At 40.6% G+C, this 24,649-nt stretch overlaps 1 protein-coding gene across 7 annotated transcripts in view; it reads right to left on the reverse strand.

Moving 5' to 3' along the window:
• Positions 1 to 3,784: 3,784 nt before the first annotated feature.
• Positions 3,785 to 24,649, reverse strand: part of JCAD (junctional cadherin 5 associated) — a 210,018-nt gene continuing 189,153 nt past the window's right edge. For 6 of the 7 annotated variants that reach the window (XM_068235711.1, XM_068235710.1, XM_068235709.1 and 3 more), the window contains one exon: positions 12,526 to 24,542. In XM_068235711.1, the coding sequence (XP_068091812.1) occupies positions 24,508 to 24,542 (35 nt within the window). In that variant the 3' untranslated portion in view covers positions 12,526 to 24,507. Of the gene's footprint in view, positions 4,168 to 11,872; positions 12,167 to 12,525; positions 24,543 to 24,649 lie in introns of those variants that run through there. The other variant, XR_011020755.1, reaches the window with a different exon arrangement.

The following is a 24,649-nucleotide window of genomic DNA, read 5'->3' on the forward strand; positions in this document are numbered from 1 at the left end:
CGTCCCCCTCTTCCATGTGCAGCCATTCACTCCATGATCAGTCTTTCAGTTTAATTTGCAGGTTTCCTTTTCCTTGGCGACAGCCACCCCCTTCCATGTGTGATCCCTTTACTATATGCAGCATTCTCCATATGCATCATGGTGTAATTACAAATCATGAGCCCCCAGCACAAGCAACCATCACATCCCTACTGCAATCTGCCCTTGATGACCACTACATGTCAAGACCTTATATTGTTTGAGAAAATCAACATTAAAGATTTGTCAGGAAAGTCATTGTTAAACCCGGTGTTAAAACTTTTGCATTTAAAGTGACTATACATTTACATACACACCGGAAAAATGGCAGTGTGTGGTCCTTTCTCCAAGTACTGACATTTTTCCAGTTATCTAGGTTGTAAAAGGACCAGTTCAGCCTTTTCAGTCGCACTACACCTCAATCTAGAAGAAAAAATAAAACAATATCAGAGCAAAGAGAACTTACCGTACAATGGGCTTGATTCACTAAACCGTGCTAACTCATGGCATAAGCGCGGTAGTGTTTTTTGCGCGCAATTGTGAATTTCCGAGAGCAAAATTTTGCTATTGCAAGCGAAAACGCTAGTGCGGCTGTGCTGAGTTAGCATGGTTTAGTTAAACAAACCCATTGATTCCAGATGGAACAATGATAACATGGTAGTCAGATAAATCCCTGTCTCAACTCTGCCAGGAGTTAACTAGTAATTATAGCCGTGGCTATCCTTCGATGCAAGGAAAGCATCCAAGCCCTCTTTAAATGCAGATGTAGAGTTTGCCTTAAAGGGGAGCTTCAGCCTAAGCACACATACTGTCATTAAGTTACATTAGTTATGTTAATTAAAATAATAGGTAATATAATCTCTTACCCACACTGTTTTAAAAGAACAGGCAAATGTTTGTGATTTCATGTGGGCAGCCATCTTTTTCATGGGGCAGCCATGTTTTTGTTGAAAGGAGGTGACAGAGAGCATGAGACACAGTTCCAACTTTCCTGTGTCCTGATCAAGCCACCCAGCTGCATGCGCTAGTCTTCAAATCTCAAATTTAAAATAAAACAAAAACAAATTTGTGGAGAACAACAACATCAGAAATCCCGTTATGCTTTTCACTGCATCAGGTAAAAAATGCCCAGGCACTTTTCTTCTGTGCAGCTAAAAATGAAGCTTGGGTAAGAAAAACAAAGTTCTGATGCTGTGAAACTGTTAAAGAAACACCAAGCCTTTTCAGTGCTGCTGAGTAGATTTTTAGTCTGGAGGTCCACTTTAACTACTTACTGAGGTGCGTCACCTAATAAAGGGGGCGTCCCCAAAATGCGTTGTGACCTTTTGCGTGGCGGTATGACAGGACAGTGTGTGAGTCTGGAGCCAGCATCTGTCTGGAGCAGGCCTAACCGCACCCCTTACTCCACCTTACATAGGGTACGTTTTTCTTGTATGTGTTGTTTTTACTAAATTTGATACTGCGCCATGGTGGCAAGTTATGTATTTTTAATGAGAAGATGGTAACTTGTGCAATATTTTCACAGCTTTTGGATAGCCACTGGAAAGGAGAACTCTGTTAATTGTCAGCTAATTAGATGACACAACTTTTTAAATTTTCTTGTCTTTCAACATTTATCAACATGAAATTAAGTAGTGCTTCCCACCAAGAAAAGCACATAAGGCAGTGCAAACCCCCCCCCCCCCCCGAACACATAAATAGGCAATGCCCCCCCCCCCCAAAAAAAACAAAAAAAACTAGGCAGAGTTCCCATATTGAGTAGGCCATTTCACCCTCAGCTATTTTCCAGTGATACTCTTGGTTTCAACAGTGGCACCTGAAAATAATTTACCTACTTGTCAGGTGCCTCCGGGGTCTTAATTGCAGCAGTTCTGGCTGCAAAGCTCTTGCGCTGTACATATCCCCCAGTAGTAAAGTCCTGGGTGATGCAACAGGAGTGTATATCACTCTGCATCACCTGGGCTGTCATTACAGCCAGCCCAGCGTAGGTTGGGGCGGAGGGGGGGCTGGCTGTAATGAAAAATCAGTCATGGTTGGATATTGGGAGTGGAAAAGCAAGCAGTGGACAGACTGCAACAAGAGTTCGGGTGGGCTGGGTGCTGCACCCAGGCCTGGATTTAGCACACAGTAGCCTATAGGCACAGATGTCCTGGAACACTAGACTTCGCCCTTCATGAACCTGCAAACCCCACCAAGTTTTACCACAAGTGTGCTGGCTGGCCCAGCTGTCACTTCTCCCTTACTTGTCATAGGTAGCCACAGGTACCCCCTAGTATTAGGTTAGGTAGTCAGAGGTACCCTCAATAATAAGTACCTAGATGATCCCAAAGTATTAGATAGCTAGAGGAACCGAGTATTAAGAAGCTATAGGTGCTGCTGACTGAGGGGAGATCTCATCAGTGAAATGCCGAGTACTGGGTGAGTAACCTCTCAATTATACTCTCATCACGACTGCATAGAGAAGGAGGGAGAGAGGCACTTGGGGATTAAGCCACCTTTCCATCATCAGGCGCCTGTAGGCACGTGCCTACAGTACCTTATGGTAAATCCGGCCCTGGCTGCACTCCAGTTGGACAGACTAGACTGTGAGTTCACAAGGGCAGAATTTTCAAGTTTTTGTGTCTTGGAACTTGCAGTACATTGTAAGTCGCAGTGTATTAGTCACTGCAGCATAATGCTGTCTACCTAACAACTTTATTATGTACTACTTATGTTTGTAATTATTACTTTTTGCTTTTTACTCTGTACAGCACCACGGAAGGTGATGGTGACGGAAGATAAAGCATGGTGACAGAAGATATCTCAGCTCTTCCTATCCAGTAAGGAGGTACCTATTCAGTAAGGGCTCGTTCACACTAGAGGCTCTTATTGATATTTTTAAGCGCTGGCAATTTTTCAGAATCGCCCTAAAAACACTTGTGCAATTATTCTCTATGAGAGAGTTCACATCTGAGTGGTTGGTTTCCGATCCGCTCAGAAAAGCGCTGCATGTACCATTTTTGAGGCGATTTTGCCTCAATGGAAGGTATAGGAAAAACGCTCACAAAATCGCTTTGTGCAGCGTTTGCGTTTTTAACAATAAATACATTGTATTTATTCTTTTCCAGGTCAAAGAGTTCACTTCCTGTCTTGCTTCAGGGAGGGAATTAAAAAGACGCTCGGGATAAGCGCTTAGAAAGGAGCGCTTAGAAAAGCGCTTTTAACAGAAATGCACAGCCCACCCAAAAAAATTGCGTCACAAAAAGCCCAACGCTAGCGGAGCGCAATGTGAACAAGGCCTAAGGAGTTCTTGGGCAAAACTCCTTAACAATGCTACTGCCTACTGAGTGCGTCCCTAGTGGCTGCAGCTCTCAAGCAGTTTGAGTCCGGCAAAAGTGCTAAACAAATGTTTGAATGATAATTAAAACTCACTTTTTCTGACAAGCCTATGCTCTAACTTAGGCTATTCTCCCTTCAACCTCTGGTCAAGTTGTACTCCTTACTATATTCAGAAACACACTACGTATACATAGTATATACCCCACCTCTTGTTTTTTCCCTATTCCTTTACATTGTAAGCTCGCCAGGGCAGGGCTCTCCCACCTGTTTGTGTCTTTGAATTTGCTATATATTTTCTTTATCGTGTTACATTTGTCACTATGAATACTATATCTTCCATTTCTGTACTATGTACCAGTATCTGTTTATTTGGTTTATACCATTGTCTGTGTTATTATGTACCCCACGTTTTGTTGTTACTCTGTAAAGCGCCTTGGAATATGTTGGCGCTTTAGTAATCATAATATTATATAATTAATAATAATAGTGCTATATAAATGAATAATTATAACAATTCGTTATACAGACTGAACAAGGTTGTGTCCTGTTACCAGAGTTCCTAAGTCACCAGTGCACTGTCATTGGCTGTTCCCATCTTCTCTGCACTGTGCCAGCAGTAAAAACGTTATTCCTGTCTTCCAATAGCAAGGTCACCAAACATAAACACTTGGATGAGAGTTGGCAGAAAGTTAAAATCCATTCCACCATTGAAATCACAGCTACACAAATTTTAACGAGCTCTATATTCTTCTTTCTCTGTCCTTTAATAGGCCTCAGGCAGGTTTCACAGGATGGGTTTGAGGAGAAGCAGACCTTCTTCCTTCAAAGTGTCTGTGAAATGGAAAAGGCACGGATCAGGAGATAGAAGCCAAGAAACGACTCCAGAGAGCGCCTAACAGTTATAGAATGCTGACAAGATCCTCAGTGACCTGAGTGTGCTATAAGCTGAGGTAACATTCTACCTCACCTATGAGCCAACAACCATGACTATGTGTGAGGACAATACTGGTGAAATCAAAATGCTGCTGTTTTTAAAGCAAGATGAAAGATCAGCAAAAGGAGCTCAATGTGATTGGGCTTTGACCAGTTCTAAGGAATACCCAGAGAGACAGCACTTTCGGGAGTGATGCATCGTGGGAAACCAGAGTTGCTTACTTACAGCTGAATTACCATAAATACCTTCTGTTTTAGGAAGGCAACATTACATTTAGCATTGCTTTTTAATAGAGGGCTTTTTGGTCTCTTTAGGATCTTTATACCTTCCAGGAGGTTCTGGGTCACCATGAGGTATCTGGGTATTCCTTAGAACTGGGCCAACCCCTATCCCATAGAGCCAGATCAATCCATACCATGCACCGCTGAGGACCAACAATTGATGAAATTATATCTGTTAATTAATGATGCAGATAATGTCACATTTACTTGACCATTATATTCTATCGGCCCTGTAAGTGAGCAGAAAAAGGAAGCTGGGGAGTAACAATAGACCCTGCACGGGATGCTCTGCAGGGGTGCACAGAAGCCACAGGGGGCCCCGTGGGGGAAAAAGTTTGAGAGACTGACAACTAAGGGCATGGAGAGAAGACGTATTCTACTCTCACACCATTGTTATATTGACTGCATGTGTCCACCACACAGATAAGGAATCATACACACTTTGGAATTTGTACACTGTCCCTGCTCCCTAGGGTTCGTAAAAAAACATGTCTCACACTGCAGCAAAGTTCTGATGACTTCATGTACAACGTTACAAACATAGTCACATGTTGAAAAAAAGTTGTAGACTGGCCCTTATTCAGAAGAGATTCCTTGATTCTTATCACACACAGGCTAGTGACCTTATGGTGTCTGATTATAGACACAGTGAAGTGGGAAAGATTGATGTCTGACCATTGCTGCCTCATTGACAACTTATTGTCTCATACTGAGTCCAAGATCCTGTAATAACAGTATCAATCAGTGACATTCTGAATGTTTTGCCAAAGTTACAGTGAATACTATATCTAGTGTTCAGTGTGTCATTGTTCCTCCATATAGCATGTGCTCTCATGTAGTAAAACAATAGGGCTGTGTGTGTATGTATGTACTGGGAGCAGAGCTTCCCACTAAGGGCCTGTACACACTGCTGCGCTTGCGTTGCGTTTTTAAAAACGCATGCGTTTTTAAAAACGCAAGGTCTTTTGAAAAAGAATGAAAATCGTGATGACTTGTACACACTGGTGCGATGCGTTTTTAGAAAAACGCAAACGCAGTGCCTGCTGCACTTTTTTAAGCGCAGCGCATGAAAAACGCATTAAAAACGCATGCGCTTGCGTTTTTGCCTGCGTTTTTCAGAAGTCAGTATCCCAGAAGACTCTGCAATCTCCTGATTCCTGTTGAAATGTAAACTAGAAAAAAAAACAAAGGATTCTTTAGCCAATCAGCAATTACAAGAAAAACGCAAACGCACAAAAAACGCAGGCAAAAGCGCATGCGTTTTTAAAACTACATGCACTTTAAAAACGCATGCGCTTGCGATTTTGCTTGCGTTTTTCAGTGTGTACAGGCCCTAAAGCAGTTTTCTCAACCCTGTCCTCAAGGCCCACCAACACTGCATGTTTTGTATAAAGCCACAGAGGTAGTTAATCAGCTCTGCTGCAACACTGATTACCCCACATGTGATTGTGTGTGGTTTCCTGCAAAACATGTACTGTTGGTGGGCCTCGAGGACAGGGTTGGGGAACTCTGCACTAAAGGGTAACTTTAAAGTGATAATAAAGCGAGGAAACTTGCTTCAGGTTCGATACGGACCTAATTAGAGGGAAAGCTCTGATAACATGGAGGCTCTACAGTCCATCCACTCGTTCCTCCAAGCAAGGGTTAAAGGACCACTCCGGCGAAAAAACTAAGCCGACAGGTTTTGGACTAGTCCATCTCCTCATGGGGGGGTTCTCAGAATGTTTTTTTTTTCCAAAGCATTTCGTAAAGAGACACTGAAGCGAAAAAAAAATATGATAGTGAATTGGTTGTGTACTATGAATAATTACTAGAAGATTAGCAGCAAAGAAAATATTCTCATACTTTTATTTTCAGGTATATAGTGTTTTTTCTAACATTGCATCATTCTATAATATGTGCAGATTACACAACACTCAGCATTCAAAATGAGTCTTTCAGAGCAGTCTGTGAAGTAATGACCTCTCCTCTAGCAGAGGAAAAGTAAATAGTCCAGGAACAGTTGAGATAATAAAAGTCAGATAACAGCCCTCTCCAGGACTAACTTAGTCACAGAGCTTAATGGCTTGTTTGCATAGAGATAACAACTGGAGTTTCTCAACTCTTCCTGTACTGGAAACAATTACACTGATGTATCTGATCTTAATGTTTTATTTCTTAGCTGTGCTACACATACAAATCATAATATCATCATTTTTTTTCCGCTTCAGTGTCTCTTTAAGTGGAAGTTTAACTACCAAAGTAATAAAATACCAGCCAGACGCCCTACTCACTTTCACACTATTTTGGCATTTAGACTTAGCAACTGCTGTTCAGCAAATGCTTTTGAAAACAAAGAAAACCCTGTTGGTTCTGTCAGGTTTTAACCACTTCAGCCTACAGTGTCATTTCACCTTATGCATCCGAGCAAATTTCACCTCCCATTCATTCGCCAATAACTTTATCACTACTTATCACAATTAATTGATGTATAGCTTGTTTTTTCCGCCATCAATTAGGCTTTTTTTGGGTGGAACATTTTGCAAATAATATTTTTTTTCTAAATGCATTTTAATGGGAATATTAAGAAAAAAAATTGAAAAAAAATCATTATTTCCCAGTTTTCAGCCATTAAAGCTTTAAAATAATACATGCTACCATAATTAAAACCCACATATTTTATTTGTGCCCATTTGTCCCGTTTATTACACCATTTAAATTATGTCCCTATCACAATGTATGGCGTCAATATTTTATTTGGAAATAAAAGGTGCATTTTTTTCAATTTGCATCCATCACTATTTACAAGCTTATAATTTAAAAAATTATAGTAATATACTCGCTTGACATTCATATTGAAAAAGTTCAGACCCTTTGGTAACTATTTATGTTTTTTTTTATTGTAATCTTTTTTTATTTTTTTTTAATTAACATTTTTATTTGGGGCTTTTCGGAGTGGGGAGGTAAACAGGTAATTTTAAATGTAATTGATTGTGTATATATTTTTTTTTTTAACTTATGTCAATGTAGTTTTACTATTTGACCATAAGATGGCCACAGTGATTTTTCATCCTGTAAGCAAGAGCTCTCGCTTACAGGAACTGAAGGGGTGATGTGGGACATAGAAAAATTGCAGCTTTTCAGAGAAAGCCATCGGTTTTTCTTAGGGGGACCTAGATCAATGAATGGGATCTGTATTCCCATTCATTGATCTCAGGGCCAGCGGAAGGTGGCAGGAGCACGTCCCGCAGCAGCAGTGCAGGCTATCTGGATGGATATATCCATCCAGATACACCTAAGTGGTTAACTGCTTACTTTTTCAGCTGGAGTGGTACTTAAACCACTTCACCACTGAGGGGTTTTCCCCTTTATGGACCAGAGCAATTCGCCATACATTCCCTTTCAATCGCCACTAACCGTATCACTTCTTATCACAACGAAATTATCATTATCTTGCTTTTTTTAAGCCACAAATCATTCTTATTTTATTCCAAATGCATTTTAACAGGAATAAGAAAAATGTCATTATTTCTCAATTTTTGGCCATTATAGTTCTAAAATAATACATGCTACCATAATTAAAACTCCCTTTTTTATTTGCCCATTTATGCCAGTTATTACACCATTTAAATTATGTCCCTATCACAATGTATGGTGCCAATATTTTATTTGGAAATAAAGGTGCATTTTTTCAGTTTTGTGGCCATCGCTATTTACAAGCCCACAGTTTAAAAATAACAGTAATATACCCTCTTGACATACATATTAAAAAGTTCAGTCCCTATGGTAACTATGAACTTTTTTTTGAAATGTCTTTTTTTTTAATGGATTTATTTTATTTGAGTAACTATGGGAGAGTGTGGGAGGTATGAATAGATCTCTTTATAAAAAAAAAAAAAAATGTATATAGATGTGATTTTACTATTTTGCCACAAGATGTCCTCACCCATTAGTTTCCGGAGCGTACTATTAGAAGTTGTGCGTGCAAGTGTAATTTTCGTTATTACAATAACCGCAGGCATCTCATTGATGCCGGCAGTCATTGACACGGTGACATAGATCAATCTCCCCTCTAATGATCAGCGGCGAGAATGCACACGGGAGCGAGCGGTGGCAATAGGCGAATATTTACGCCCCTAAGAAGGGAACAGTCTTCCTGTTGGGCATAGATTTACTGCCACAAATGCAGCTAGTGGATAAGGTTGTGCACCATACTGTCAGCTCCATTCATAGCAACAGAACACATTGCTAATCTGCAGGCTAGTGATGTGCATGTACAGAACGTGGCCCTGAACTAGCGTTTGAGGGATCAAGTCCCAATCTGTGTGGGCAACAGTCCACGTATGTGTGCAAGAGACCTTTGTACATGCAGAGTGGAAGGATAGTGCAAAGAAGTGGATCTGACTGAAATATTCTCTACAATGGTCAAGGATGGACGAGGTTAAGGTTCTGTGGTGTAACTTGTCATACCGAGGTTTTAAGAGCAATCAATTTATTAATTCCATCTCCTCAGAGATCTCTGAGCACCTGACAGTCACCTGACAGCTGGTGGTTCACACAGCCCATTATATACCAGGCAATTACTGATTTATTTCCTTCCATCATTCAGGAATCTGTTACCAAGACAACCTGAGCGATAACCTTATGTAACCGTAGCTACAGTTTATGAGTAGTGGATTGTTTCACATTGCAAATAGTGTAGGTAGATACAATGATTTATAACAGTGGTGGGACGATCCCCATGATAATTGCTATGGGTAATGGTGGTGCAGTGGTCAGCATTCTAACTTTGGTCGGGTCACTAGCTGAATGCAGATGGTGTGGTTTCCCTGGTGCTTGTTTGGGATTCCCCCAGGCACTCTGGTTTCCTCGCACATTCCCAAAAGGATGATGGTAGATTGACAGATTTCTTTACAAATTGGTCACAGCCTACAGTTATGGACATTACATAGTGAGCACCTTTGATGGATTTTGATATGAACTGTGGAAAATGACATCACTATATAAATGCAACATAATCAAATGAGACCTGTAGCCAGTTCCAGTTCATAATTCACTTAAAGGACATCAGAGGTGAAAATAAACTGATGAGAAAAAACAATTGTATCTATCCTTTCTCCTAAAAATTACTTTCTTTTTTTTTAACCACTTCAGCCTACAGCTTCGAAAATCTTATGCATCCGAGCAATGTTCACCTCCCATTTATTCGCTAATAACTTTATCGCTACTTATCAAAATTAATTGATCTATATCTCGTTTTTTCCGCCACTAATTAGGATTTCTTTAGGTAGTACATTTTGCTAAGAGCCACTTTTCTGTAAATACATTTTAACAGGAAGATTAAGATAGAAATGGAAAAAAAAATCATTATTTCTCAGTTTTTGGCCATTATAGTTTAAAATTAATACATGCTACAGTAATTAAAACCCATGCATTTTATGTGCCCATTTGTCCCGCTTATTACACCATTTAAATTACGTCCCTATCACAATTTATGGCACCGATATTTTATTTAGAAATAAAGGTGCATTTTTTCAATTTGCGTCCATCACTATTTACAAGCTTATAATTTTAAAAAATTTAATAAGATACTCTCTTGACATGTATATTTAAAAAGTTCAGACCCTTAGGTAACTATTTATGTAGTTTTTTTTTTTTTTAATTGTAGTTTTTTTTTATTTTTTTTTTAATACAAAAATGTATTTGGGTAATTTTAGTTTGGGAGGTAAATAGCCAATTTTAGATGTAATATAATGTATTTTTTTATTCAATACAGGTATGTGGGTGCAGTTTACTATTTGGCCACAAGATGGCCACATTCAAAAAATTCCTGGATGCGAACGATGTCGTATCTAGGAACTAAAATGAAGAGAGTAAGTTTCCTAGGGGCAGAAATACCACGCTCTCTGATCAGAAAGCGTCGGTATTTCTGCTGGGGACTTAGATCGGTGAATGGGAATTATATTCCCATTCACTGATCGGGGGGGCAGCGGGAGCACGCGCGGGCGCGCGCCCGATCGCGCGCACCACACGGCTGCAGCACCACTGCCTATCTGGACGGATATATGCGTCCAGATATGGCGAAGTGGTTAAAGATACCCCAGTTTTATTTTATATTTAAATCTAGTTTTTAGGTTTTTACTGTTTCATTGTCTCTGCTCAGTGACACCTTCATTGAAGTATGCTAGAGCTCAAATCTATTATCTCTTTCCTGCTCTCAGAAGCCATTTGCTAACAGGAAAGTGTTTTATGGCTGTAATTACTTATCAGTGAGGGTAAAGGTGCCCATACACTCGTCAGATTGGCAGCAGATAGATAAGAAATGCATCTGATGATCTATCTGATGCGTTTTTAGAACATTTTTTACCAGGATAGAATTCCAATAGATTTCAGTTTGAAATCTATTGAAATTCGATCTGATGGCCATTAAGGCCAATGCAAACTGATAAGCAATCTCATCAGATCGACCTAAATTTTCCACCCTGCCAGTTCGATGGAAATCCATCGAAATCGGCCATCGATCGGTCGATTGGCCAACAGATTTGCAAACGATCAATATCGATCGGTCGGCCAGAAAATCGGCTGAGTGTATGGGCCCCTTTATGCTATAGTCTGACCCGGACAGAAACTGCCACTTGCATGCCTGATGTTTAACTCTTTCAAGCAAAGAAAGAAAAGAAGGAACAGAGCCTAGTTATTTGTGTGCTTGGCACTGTACATACACATCTATCTCATTATGTCACATCGGTTGTCCTTTAAAGAGAACCCGAGGTGGGAATTACTTTTACTATTGGGGCACAGAGGCTGGTTGTGCGCACTAAGACCAGCCTCTGTTGCCCCATCGTGTGCCTCCATGTCCCCCCTGCTCGCCGCTATACCCCCCGCATTGCTGGCGACACGCAGCGTGTCGCCAGCTCAATGTTTACCTTGCGCTGTCAGTCAGCGCTGCTCCCCTGCCTCCTCCGCATCGGCGCACCCGCCCGTGTCCCTTCCCTCCCGCTGATAGGAGGGAAGTGACGCGGCGGGTGGCGCCGATGCGGAGGAGGCGGGGGAGCGGCGCTGACTGACAGCGCAAGGTAAACATTGAGCTGGCGACACAGCCAGCAATGCGGGGGGTATAGCGGCGAGCAGGGGGGACATGGAGGCACACGATGGGGCAACAGAGGCTGGTCTTAGTGCGCACAACCAGCCTCTGTGCCCCAATAGTAAAAGTAATTCCCACCTCGGGTTCTCTTTAAAGCTCTAGTCCAGGCTGTACATTGTGTGGAATATATCTTGATTTGCAATGTACAAAGGTTTATGCATTGTTTCTAAACCATTTTTTGCATTATTAATATATTACCTGGCTTGAAAAATCATCTTTCTGCCCCAAAGCTGATGCGACTTGCCTTATGGGACAGCAAGTCTGTGAGGCATCCAAGCTCCTCCTACTTTCCCATCATCCCCTATGTGAGGCAGTCAGGGAGGGCACCAGCCAGTCATTTCTTATGAACCCAGTCTATCAATTAATGCCATCGACCTTACATGTATCAGAAGCAGGGTTGGGAGTTGAGGCCCCCTGTAGTTAGTGAATTCTGCCATATTTGATGCGTCTCCATAGACTTTGTTTTTCGCCAATGTTATTAAAGAGGAACTGCTGTGAAAATAACACAATAAACAAAATTGCTTATTTTTTCTTACAATATTCATGTATAAATGATTTAGACAGTGTATGCCCATTGTAAAATCTTTCCTTCCCCGATTTTCTATTCTAGAATTTATCACATCTCAAGTCCTGTCAGGGGACATCTGTGGAATGTTCAGTTACTGAGAGTTCTAAAGCCAGCAGAAAATGTACCTGGTCTATCAGAATGCGCAGGTGGGTATTACTATATGTCGGTACAGTTCCTCTATAATTGTGGCATTAGTATTGCTTTTAGGTAAGAATAATTCTTGAAAACACTGGAAAAAAAAAACACGCTTCTATTACATATATTTTTTTCTTTTATTTGGCAACTTGTGGCATGTGTACATGTTAAAAAAATAGACCATATTTTGTAAAAAGCAATAGATACTTTAAATGAGCTCTTTTTTTTTCAGTTTTTTTTGTTTTGTTTTTTGTCACTCACTGACATATTTGCCATAGAAATGGTTATTCTTTCTACAATATAGAAAACAAAATAGGTCACATTAAGTGCAAACATCAGTGGCATTTGACTTCAGTTGAAATGGTTCAAGCGTTTCAGCTTCCTTCACAGAGTAAGAACGGCCATTTTGTCACGGAACCAGCGCTCACGAGAAGGCAGCCAATCCATTCCCTCACAAATCAGAGACATTGTTCAATCCGGAAACACATACAACAAATTGTCTGGGAATTCATAGGCAAAAGTTCTGGTCCATAAAATAGCAGCTCCTAACGATGCGCAAGACAGCTGATAACGTTTGATGACATACATCATTTTATACACATTTTTGTTCATTAAATGCAAGAGTGTATATTAATGATTAGAAGACTAAGTATTTTATTTTATTTTCTAAGATAAGTCTAGATAAAAAAATACTTGTAACAAAAAAAATGGTGTCAGTGAAACAGCTAATTCTTAAAACACATCTTAGGAAATGGTTTGCAGATGCTCAATATATATAGCTTCCTACTATTTTTTTGGGGAAGGGGGAGGGCTAATTCAATAAGGCAAGGGATAATTGGGGAAAAAAGTGCAGAGAACAATAGCAACAAATCAGAATTCTTCTCTCAGCGATATAATTACAGCAAACTGAATTTTGATTGGATGGTATGACTTACAGCACTACACCATGGTTCTTTGCTCTGTTTTACTGAGTAAGCCCATTTGTGATGTACAGTTTAAACCAGAGGTGGTGCCTGAGGCGGAAAATAAAATGGTGTCCTTTTTTAGTGTACACAGTAGAGACAAATATTGTCAAGTTAATGGTTGCCAGCTCTACTGGCAAGATAAAAAGACTATGGCAGCAGAAACAACTTGACATGACTTCGGCCATTTTGCTGCCACAAAAACCCTGTTACCTCAGTCTGCCTCATTTGTAGGACCACCCCTTGGTTAAGGTGTATTGCTATCAACCCCACACACACACAATGACAAGAGAACAGTGTTCTGATGCCCCAGTGTTTATTGTGAGCATATGAATCCCTGTAGGGATAGATTTCCTAGCATGGCTGGAAGAAAATAACTTTCAAACTTACAAACTGGGCCTCATGTACAAATACTGCACAACACGATCTGTATTACCTATAGCGACTGTTCTAGGGTATAAATGGTTTCTGGCATAGTTTATAAAAACAATGCTAACATCAGATTGACTGCTACCGGCAACACATGTAATTTTTCTGTTGCAACAGTATTGTACACCTAAGGCTTTACTGTATGTATACAAAACAGGAAGAAAATGGATTGGAGTAAGTCATGTCCTACTGATTTAGAACGCCAAAACAAAACACTAAATCATGTTATAGGCCAACTCCATTCAGGATTTGAATGTTGGTTTTGCGTAGGCAACAGTAGACTGAATTGTATACCCAATTCTCACACATTTTGTAGCCTGCAGTGGTGAGATCTAACCACGGTAACTTGTGCCTCCGCTACCCCATTTAAGATCTCACCCTGGAATCCACAAAATGGATGGAAAAAAAAATGTTCAGAAGGAATGATGGGAACGGATCAATGGGATCTCCAGCAGTCATAAATTACTCTGCCCGCCATCTAGCTCTAACGGCAATATTCACTTTTGTGTAAGCTGACCCTTTGAAACGCGCATCACATGGACTTTACATAACCACTCCTACTTCCATGTGACCAAGCCTGGGACCAGATATTGGTAGCTCAAATAACCTATGTCACCTGGAAGTGGAAGAGAGAGCTGGAGAAAACCAGGAAGTGCTGGGGTCTGTAGAGCAATGATACGACAGAGGGGACATTACATACCTGCCCCAAGGCTAAGCCGATGGTGCCGGCTATGTACCAGTGGGTTATGGCACTTTGAAAACTTTAATTGTACTTTCATAATAATTAAAATCATAATCTATAAGAATACACTTCAAACAACTTTTAAACGTATTACACTGTACAGTGCTATACTTTGACATAGGGGACCAGGGTTCAAATCTCGGCTCTTCCTATGCAGTAAGCCATTATCTATGATTGGCCTGCTGTAATCACATGGTCAGGAGCCAATGAAACTAGCTCCTGATCTGTACATACAACTCCAGATTTACCAGCGGTGCGTGCGAACATGGCAGGAGCACGTATGGGGGGTTAAGTTAAATCTAAGAGTCAAAATTAACCATCCATTAATAAAGCATAGATTTAACTATGGCTCCAAAAGGTTCAAAAATAGTTCATCCTCTAAATACCACCTACCAGATCCTGCTAAAGTGCATAAAAAAAAACGAAATTCACCCCCTATCTAGGATATCCAGACATGGAGATGAGTTCTCATGCGCCACAATGGCTGTTGTAAATGATAGTGATGTAATTGATGTAATTACCTGTCTACCCAAAAGTAAGAAGCCCTGTTTATCTACTTTCTAGCTTATTTAGGTAGACAGATAACATCACTACTGTAAAGGCTTGTATACACGTCCAACTAAGTACACGACCAACTCCACGACCGACCTTATGACAAACTGCTTACATGACTTGTATTTTCCATGCACCAACCAACTGAACAACCAACTCACGCACATACTGCGCGCAAGCGAAACAACAGACTGCACGGCATGGCCGAAAACAACGTTGTGCACACATGGCCAACTGCACAATATCAGCCCAACAATCATGTGAGTTCATTCATTGGATGGATCTGGCAAACTGCCTGTTATCAGTCGCTTGTCTAGTCCTTTGCCGCGTATACACGCACCTGATTGTTGTCCAACAGGCAAACCTCAGACCACAATCAGGCAGATTTGTTGGACATGTGTACAAGCCTTAAAGGGACACTTAAGCAAGGTTTTACTTTCCTGGGGCTTCTACCAGCCCCCTCCAGCATCCCGTGCCCTCGCAGTCACTCACGGTGCCTCCCCCCCCTGCTAGCTAGTTTCGTTTCACTGACAGGCCCAAAAGGCCTGGCTGCGCAAATTTTCTTTGCATTCGCGTCCGCAATAGCGTCCCGTGCCTGTGCAGGATGCTATTGAGGACGGGAACATGAAGAAGGATACGGGTGGCCAGGCCTGTGCAGGCGCAGAAAGTCCGCCGTTTCCCAGTCAGTGAAAATTAAACTAGCTGGTGGCGGGGGACCAGAGGCTCCGTGAGTGACTGCAAGGGCACGGGACGGCTGCAGGGGGATGGTAGAAGACCCAGGTAAGTAAAACTGATTTTTTTATTTCTGGCTAAAGTGTCCCTTTAGGGGCAGACAGTTATTTTGGTGTCTTCTGCTCATAGGGTGGACTGATGTTCATGTAGCCTCATCGCCCATCCGTAGCTGTATGTGATCTCCAAGCTACCAATACAGGCAACATGACCAAATAATTTTGCTGACGGTTTTGGCTTATGTAGGAACCCAGCGCAGCAATTTCTGAAACAAGCAGCATGACTTTTTGGCTTTCACGGCATCTATTAATCTAAGAAATCAAGGTGAACAAGGAGGGAATGAGAGGTTTAGAGTCATTACAGTCATTACAGGTACATTCTAATTGGTTGCTTTGAGTTCCTGTGTTTTCTCAGTTCTCTCTGCACTGAATGTCACAGTCGGCCTTGGATAACCCTGAATGGAAATGTACTGTACTTAACATGAGATAATGCCGTGTCTGAAGCATACACCTGTATACATTTAGCATCTACAGTAGCAACACCATTAAGTTTGCATTGGTGCTGTATATACACATATAACAACCTTTCATATAAAAAAGACATAACATAATAGTATTAAAGGTTGTGTCATGCTTAGAGAAAGTGCATTGCTGATAAAAGTAACGGAAAGTTCATAAAGTAACGATACACTCATGTGGCTAATATAAGTTTCTTCTGTAAGCAGGTCACGTCGTAGAGGTCTTTGTTCTAATAAAATCATTAGTACTTCTAGATCAGCGTGTTCAGGGTACAAAGCAGCTCAAATAGAAAATCCATACATCTGCGTCATATCAAAGGGTCAGTTTCATCCAAAACCGGCATTACCATTTCTGGTAAATGGAGAAGAGTTGAGGAGGGCCAGTGGTCCTCCACAAGAATGTGAGTTTACATTTTTAAATTATTAGGATGATTTTATGGAACAGACAGACTCAGACCCCCTGTCAAATATGACAGATCCTGCCCTGTCGAGACCTGATCTTATGTAGGCAACACATGCTGTCTCATGGCTTCAAGACTTTAAGACTTTTCTAGAGCTTCCTCCTCTCTCCGGAACTTTCTCCCTGGTTTTTTTCGACATACCTTTGCCCTTCACACATTCAAACAGGTCGTCAGAGTCCCTTCTTTAGAACTGGCTCTTAATCTCTATTGTTCCACTTTAACCCTACATTACTTAGTATCCATAATGCCGTATCCCTAGACTTGCTCATTCCCTCACCTCTCCAGATTGTACATTTGATTGGGCAGAGTGTCTTTCCAATCCCGTGTTTTTTATGTTGTAAATAGCAACAATAACTAATAATAGCGCAAATCTGCACAATATGTTAACGATTTTATAAATAATAGATCATTGTAAAACTTTTTCACCAAGTTTAACTTTGTAGTGAAAAATCCAGATTTAATGTGCAAATTTTTTTGTCCATTGAAAAAACACCCTTTTCGGAACAGCTACCTGACAGACCCCCATTTTAGTTTAAGATATATTTTAGAGAATGCAAGAGCAAGAGGGGAACAACTCCGAACTGTAATTGGGTTGCAACTCCCAAAACTCAAAACGTGTGTAGGAATGTAGCCAAGAACCATAAAGGGATGATCGTACTGGTAAAATTCCAAAGAGGTGCAAGAACCCTGTAGTTGACATCTTTCAGACTTGCCGATTATGAAGAGATCAATTTTGGATGAAAACATTTTTTAAGGAAGAACAATATTTTCGACAAAAATTACCTAAGAAACAGCATACAATTTTAAGCTGAAGAAGGCCATAACTGACACTATATGGGCCAATAGCCTCTGGGAGTTTTTTCAGGAATAGGGAATGTATTTCTACATAACTGCCTTTCTGCACATTGACATTTGTGAACATGCACAGAGAGGAGGGAGTCATTTTTGTCACCATCAGAAGTGGTTTTCTTTCCACAGTGGATAGTTGAGCGATAATGCTTATGATCTCCTTGAAGTCAGACTTTGATGCCTCTCAACCATTTTGCTCCTCTTCGGGCCCCCAGCAGTAAGATCGCCTAACCTTGGCAATAATCTTTGGGTTGTACCCTTCAGCTCAGCCACTGGTGTTCATGAACACAATAAGTATTTCATGTATTCCTAAAGAGATCCATCAAAAGCTGTGTTTACCAAAGCTATTCGGGGGTTCCTCCAATAATGCCTATTTTTTGGAAAGCTACATTTTGGAGACTGTAATTATCCCACCTGCAAACATATGCAATTTTCTTGAACAACTGGAGGACTAATTTGGTAAACATGGCTTTAGAGTTTACAAAAACACAAAAATGGTGAATTGCTGACCCTCTACTAGATGGGTGTGGTAACTGAATGGGGTAGGATGATCCAAAAATAAATGAAAGGGGGATCCCTTTCATTTATTTTTGGATCATCCTACCCCATTCCTCTAATAGCCTCTGAATAGGGATATTTACCTAACTCAATTCATCTGGTGTCACAGCAGACTAGCAGAGGATTGTAAGAGCAACGTTGGGGTTGGTAGAGCTCTCCCTGATGGCTATAGAGCAAGCGACAAAAACCCTAATCAAGTTGGGCAAATGTTTTATTAGAGGCAGGTCTATTGTGACTGTTGATATCACTTAATGTTTGAAAAAATAAAAAGGTCCACCAGGTTTTGAGGCTCTGTTAAGAAAAGCAGGACTAGGATGTGTTTAGCCACCTTCAGACCTTGGCAGACACCGTAAACGGGATGCAAACGTTTTGTCTACAAGCAGGATTTCCCCCTGTCTGGAGAGAGCACAGATGTGCTTGAATTATGTCTATGCACTAGCAGTGACCAGAAAATATAATTCAGGAGGTATTTGGTAGAGCCATGTCTGACCGATATCTAGGCCCATATGAAAATTCATTTTTTTTCTCCTGAGTTTTACGCCTAGGTGATATTTTCACAGCTTGTCATAAAATGCCTTTTAAGCCACCAGCAAGGAAGAAAATAATCAAAACACATTTGATAGTACTTTTTCAACAACTTTTGGGTACTTTTTCGATTGTAAAATTCTGAAAAGTTAGTCTAAAGAGAAGACGAAAATTATCTCCTAGGAGATAACTTAGGTGAAAAAGTCAATTGCATATGGGCCCAATTCACCTTTTCTCCCGGGTTTTCTCCTAGGAGATAATTTTTAAACTTCTCTTTAAAATAATTTTTCAGCACTTAGCAACTGACAAAGAATTAAAAAGAAGGTGAAAGAGTATTATCAAAGTTATTCTGAGTATTTTCTTTCTTGCTGTTGGCTTAAAAGGCATTTAATTGATAAGTTGTGAAAATATTACCTAGGAGAAAAGTCAGGAGAAAACGTTAATCGCATATGAGTCCTAGGGCCATATGCAATTCTCTTTTTCAACTGAGTTTTCTCCTAGGAGATAATTTTTCATCTTTGATTTTACATAACTTTCCAGTACTTTTCAACTAAAAAAGTACCAAAAAGTTGCTTAAAAAGTACTATCAAAATTATTTTGAGCATGCTCTTGCCTTCTGGGGGCTAAAAGGGCATTTTATTGACAAGTTTAAAAATATCACCTAGGAGAAAACTCAGGTGAAAAAGTGAATTGCATATGGCCCCTAGGGTCTTGATTGGTCCTGCAGGACTTTAGAATGCTGGGCCAGAAAACTATCTCTGGGCCTGTTAGCAGCAGCTGAATGAAAGTTTAACTACTTGCACAGGATAGATTTTGACTAAGGTAATTGCTTGACATCATCTTGGATGAGGATCTCGCTTGAGATGAAGATCTAGCTTAAGTTCAGGCGTCTCACAAAGTCACTGCTGGTGTTGTTAGTGATTTACCAAGTTAAATCCCAAAAGCCTGACATCTATTGTTATTCTATCTCCCCACTGAGCCACCTCCGCTCATCCTTTCCCACTGTTTAGTCTTTAGGCACCTGAAATCCCTCCTTTCCTGTTGTCTGTTTAGAAGATACCGGAGCTGTTCTATATTTCAATTCTTGGCAGAATGCTATGCAGTTATTGCACAGTGATTTAAAGGCTCTTTGTAGATAGACCCCGGCAGTGTTTCCATGGTGATTAAGAGCAGGGAAACAACTGAACAACTTTGAGATGACTGCAGTCCCACTGGGGTCCCGAGAGACTGTGGGCTCCAGAGAAGTTCCAACTTCTATTGCCCAGCCACAGCATTTAGTCAGCAATATCTGAATAGGATCACAGTTTTATCCTGCATATCCTTGAGCGTTATACATACAACAAGAATGGTGAGCGCTGATGTGTCTTATATATTGAAACAAGCTGTTTACTACAAATAATAAGTTATATAAAGTGCAGGTAAATATGAAATAAAATGTCTGGGGTGATGGGGGGAAGCGTCTTTGGATGTAGGGTCGGTTCTGTTGGTTTCTTGCATATGTAACCCGGTGTAAGCTAACATAGGCACTTAAGCTAACAGTGGTATCTAGAAGTTATAACGCTACAAATAATACATACATATTTTCTATAACACGAGCTCGTAACAGACGGTTCTCTAACTTTGCAAGACTGACGGAACTCTGAACTGGGTCATGGGATTCTACAAGAACTGGACAGCAAGGGGAGGAAATACACTGTTTAACGTCAACAAAGACTGTTACAGAATACACAGCAGATATTATGTTTTTGACCCTTGCAGAGTATATCGTTTCTTTTAAAGACTGAGGCCAATTAGGACAAATATGTTGATGATAGGTGGATGCTGATTGGCTTGATTGACTTAATATAAATCTCAAATTCTAGCAGTGAGATCTTACCACCAGATTGGTGATTGTAGAGCTCAGAGAGGAGATGGGTACTGAACAATTAAAAATATATAAAAACTATAACTACCAATCAGAAACTCTATAAAATTATACTACAGCTGCATTGTTGGATCATGTCATTGGCTGTTACAGTTTAATGCGCTTCATCACAGAGCGAAACGTATCAGAGTATGAGACTAGAACGTCTGCATTACTCCATCACCACCAGTCTACATTCTCCACACTTGCAGCCAATCAGATTTCAGATATGAGGTTTTTCACTGAGGATTTGGAACCAAAGGAGGGGTTGTATAAATGTATGAGGCAGAGACAGACAGGAACGAATGGGACAGAGTGGAAGGTGAACACACAATGACCGTGTTCATATATTTACAGTAATAGCGCTGATGAATGTAAATGAAAACACTTTTTTAGTCATGTGTAACAGTATTGCTTCACAAGGGTCACCCCCTATAAATGACAGCGATGAGTCATTGTCGAGGTGTTCAGTATAACGAGGTCTGTGTAGAACTCCTGTGAACGGAAAGAGAAAAAGACAGAGAGCAACCAAGAGCCCCAATAGTGTAGTATTTAACGTCAAAGGGATTATAAGTAGAAAAATTTACTACTTACAAACCCAGGTTGCAATTAGGCAACCACTATTGAGAGCATGTGGAGAAATCAGTCTCCACGTGGATGGAAAGTGCTCTTCTGGACTTGGGCCTCACTTCATAAAAGGGTCCATTGGAACCAATAGCCCGTAGAAAGGGAATAGGAACTATACAGGGAGGCGCCCCACTGATGTGTCAAGATAATGGCTGGTATAATACAGAACAGTTTAAACTCAACAGGAGATTTTTTTCGTTTTGATGGACACCACAACCGATGCATTTCTTGGGATTCTTCCACTTCTTCAGGTTAAGAATATGTCTTAGTGAGCAAAGTAATTGCCGTGATCACTAAGACATTGTATTATTGCCCTGAAGAAGCGGATGAATCCCGAGAAACATGTTGTGTCTTTGTGGTGTCCAATAAATCTCCAAAAACTATCCTGACAAGTTATTTATTATACCAGCCATTATCCTGACACATTAGAGGAGCACCAGCCTATTTCCAGTATATCCATGAATAATTACCTCTCAGAAGAATAGACCAATATTTAAATCATAAGACCCAACAGTGCTCACCGCTTGTCTCTCATATACAAGATTACATTATTAATACAGACCAGGCACAACAAAACGCATTTTACCTACAGCAAGAGAACTTACACTGAATAACTCGTGTAACAGGCTGTCTATCAGAAACCACCTGCCATCTGTAGTTCTACTATATAACTAAAGTGTTAAAGGATCAATCCATACAAAACCATATTTCAGACTTGGATGGTCATCGTCAAGGTGAATCATCCACTTTTTTCTTTGGCACTTTGAGAACTCTGGTATAGAGATCTCCCAGCAGTAGTTCCCAGCTTAAGAACCCCTCCACCTAACAGTCTATAATCCTTTTTGGAACTAAAAATGGTGCTACAACATAAAGTGTGAGACTCTGCCCCACCTACCTGTAATGAAAATTGAAGACCAGAGGTTACAACACATAAGAATCCTGTTACAGGATCCAGGTGTTTAGCATCCACCGCCAACTGAAATATGAGTTTTGAGTAGAGTGAACTTCTAAACATAGGATAGGTTTAGCTTTAAGTCTTGGAACAGTACTACTACTATACCTTTATACTCATCACTTTCCAGCACAGTAAAAAAAAAAAAAAATATTCTTTTCGTAGTGTTGAGCAACATTAAAGCAAGGTATCATGTGGGTGTCATAAACGTGATCGATTTGTGTTCTGATAAATACGATTCACAAGAGCTGTGTTGGAGACACTGTGATGTTAAAAGGATTGTACATATAGACAGCACTAAGTGCCAGGATTAGCCAAGCTCCTGAGTGGCAGATCTGGCAGGTTCCTCTTTTAGGTTACATACATACTGTGGATATCTGTCACCCAAAACAATCTTTCATAATCATTTTTGGTAGCAGTGTACACATGGTCACTACTGTACACATGTTAGCTGCTTTTCCTTAAAAAGGATATGGCTAAAGGGATGCCCCCCCCCCCCTTCCCGCAAGCTGCATGGGAGACCTAAATAGCTGCTGGCCAAGTATTTTTTTCAACTCAGCAGATCGCTAAGGACGATGATGCTGACACCAGGGGACACCTGTGCACAAAGTAGTTATATTTCCCCTCCTTCCCCCATAGGAAAGGTCAGGTGTTCTCACTTGAGGTTAAATGTCCATGCTTTAAAGAAGGAACAGTGATCAGAGAACTTCTTCTGGACGAGAATGAACTAACGTCTTCACAGGGCTTCACCTCGGTTCCTCAGGACCCAATAAATATAATTGAAACTTACATCTATTTAGAAAACTGCAGCCATCGCTCAGACACTAGTCTGCATGCTCTACAGCCATAAGAACAGAGAAGCTGACTGATGGTAAGTCTGCAAGCAGCGATCCCACTAAAGCAGAATTTGCAGTGAAAGAAAATAGCAGCTTCCACAGTTGAAAAGGTCACATGACACAACCTGCCATTAGCGAGAAAGACTCCTGCTCACAGCTTAAATCAAGCAGTAGTCAATTGCTTTACAGACAGCACTTGGATGAGTTTTGTGAAGGCCATTATTTTATAATAAGTGATTCTTTATTTACTATAAAGTGTAAATATACCATAGTTATAGGGCTCTGAGGAACCCTTACTGTGTGGTGACCCAAGGTTCCTCTTTAAGGCCATGACACTCACCCAGAGTAAAGGAACAATAAGTGTGCTTGGACGCCTCCTTCTAGCATTGAGCTCGGAAAACAAATTAAGAGGTTTACCACATTTTCAAAGACAAGGATTGTTTTTTGGGATTTTCTCCAACACATGGTGTACTCAGCAGTCAACACTTCCACTTCTCTAAACCTTCCTGTCAAGTGCACTTAAGGCCAAATATGTGTACAATCCCTTTAAGGGTCTCATACAAGACTTCCGATCTGTACTTTCACTTGAATGGAAATTACAAGCAACAATGCTTGTCTCTCTTGTAAAAAAAAATCAGCTGTCAAAAAGATGTTTACTGGTTCCTCTACAATGAGAAAGCCCACACTCTACACTGCAGCCAGTTCTATTTCATACATGTCTTCGAATCCTCCCCCACAGTCAAAATGTTTAGCGCTTCTCCAACGGAAAAGATACACATCCAATTAGACGTGTTTGCTCTCTTCCTAAGCTTGTGTTTAGAAGTGTTTCTGCATTCATAGAACACACATCCATTCTTCAACACAAGATTTCTTTTTTTTCCACTGCAGAACTGTCATCAACGAAGTGGTTTAATGATGTGTGATGAGTTAGATTCATTTCATGTTCAGCCATCCGTCCAAAATGCACTGAAGAACAAGCATCCGTAGAAGAATAGAGTAGTAAAACAGGTAAAAGCAAAAAAAAAAAAAAAAAAAAAAAAAAAAAAAAAAAAGAAGAAAGAAAGGTCTCTCCAAGTATATGATATACATTGATGTCGTTACATTCAGGTTGTGTTACTAGCCTCCTGTGTCATACTTGTGCAGAGTTCAACATTACATTCATTGGGACTGTGGCACGAAGTGTGCAAACTGGAACACACCGTTTGTGAACATTGTTGGTCGAGTTCTCCAGGGATTCTTCTCCATGTGCTTCTCGGGAAATTCTCAGGAAAGGAATCTGACTAGTGAATTTTCCCTTTCTATCTTGGTCATTTAGAGATAACCTGCGGAGAAGACAAATTACTTTACTTGGCAGTAGTGACGGCAACGTGGGAAAGCGGTAAACGGTGGCAACAATTTTTTCGGCTAGGAAGGTCGAGAGAGTTCAGCTTTCTGTTGCCTTTGACCCAAAGTGCTCACTTATACACAAGTCGTTTCCCAAGGCGCGGGTTACACTCTCTCCACTCTGGCCGGGTCATATGCATCTATAGAAAAAAACAAAAAAGGGGACACGTGTAAAAAAGATAACAGGAGGTGTACATTGAAGACCACAGAAGAGAAGGTCTATTAGCTTCTAACAGTCGTACATGTG

Source organism: Hyperolius riggenbachi, chromosome 5 (assembly GCF_040937935.1).
Source record: "Hyperolius riggenbachi isolate aHypRig1 chromosome 5, aHypRig1.pri, whole genome shotgun sequence".
NCBI lineage: Eukaryota > Metazoa > Chordata > Amphibia > Anura > Hyperoliidae > Hyperolius > Hyperolius riggenbachi.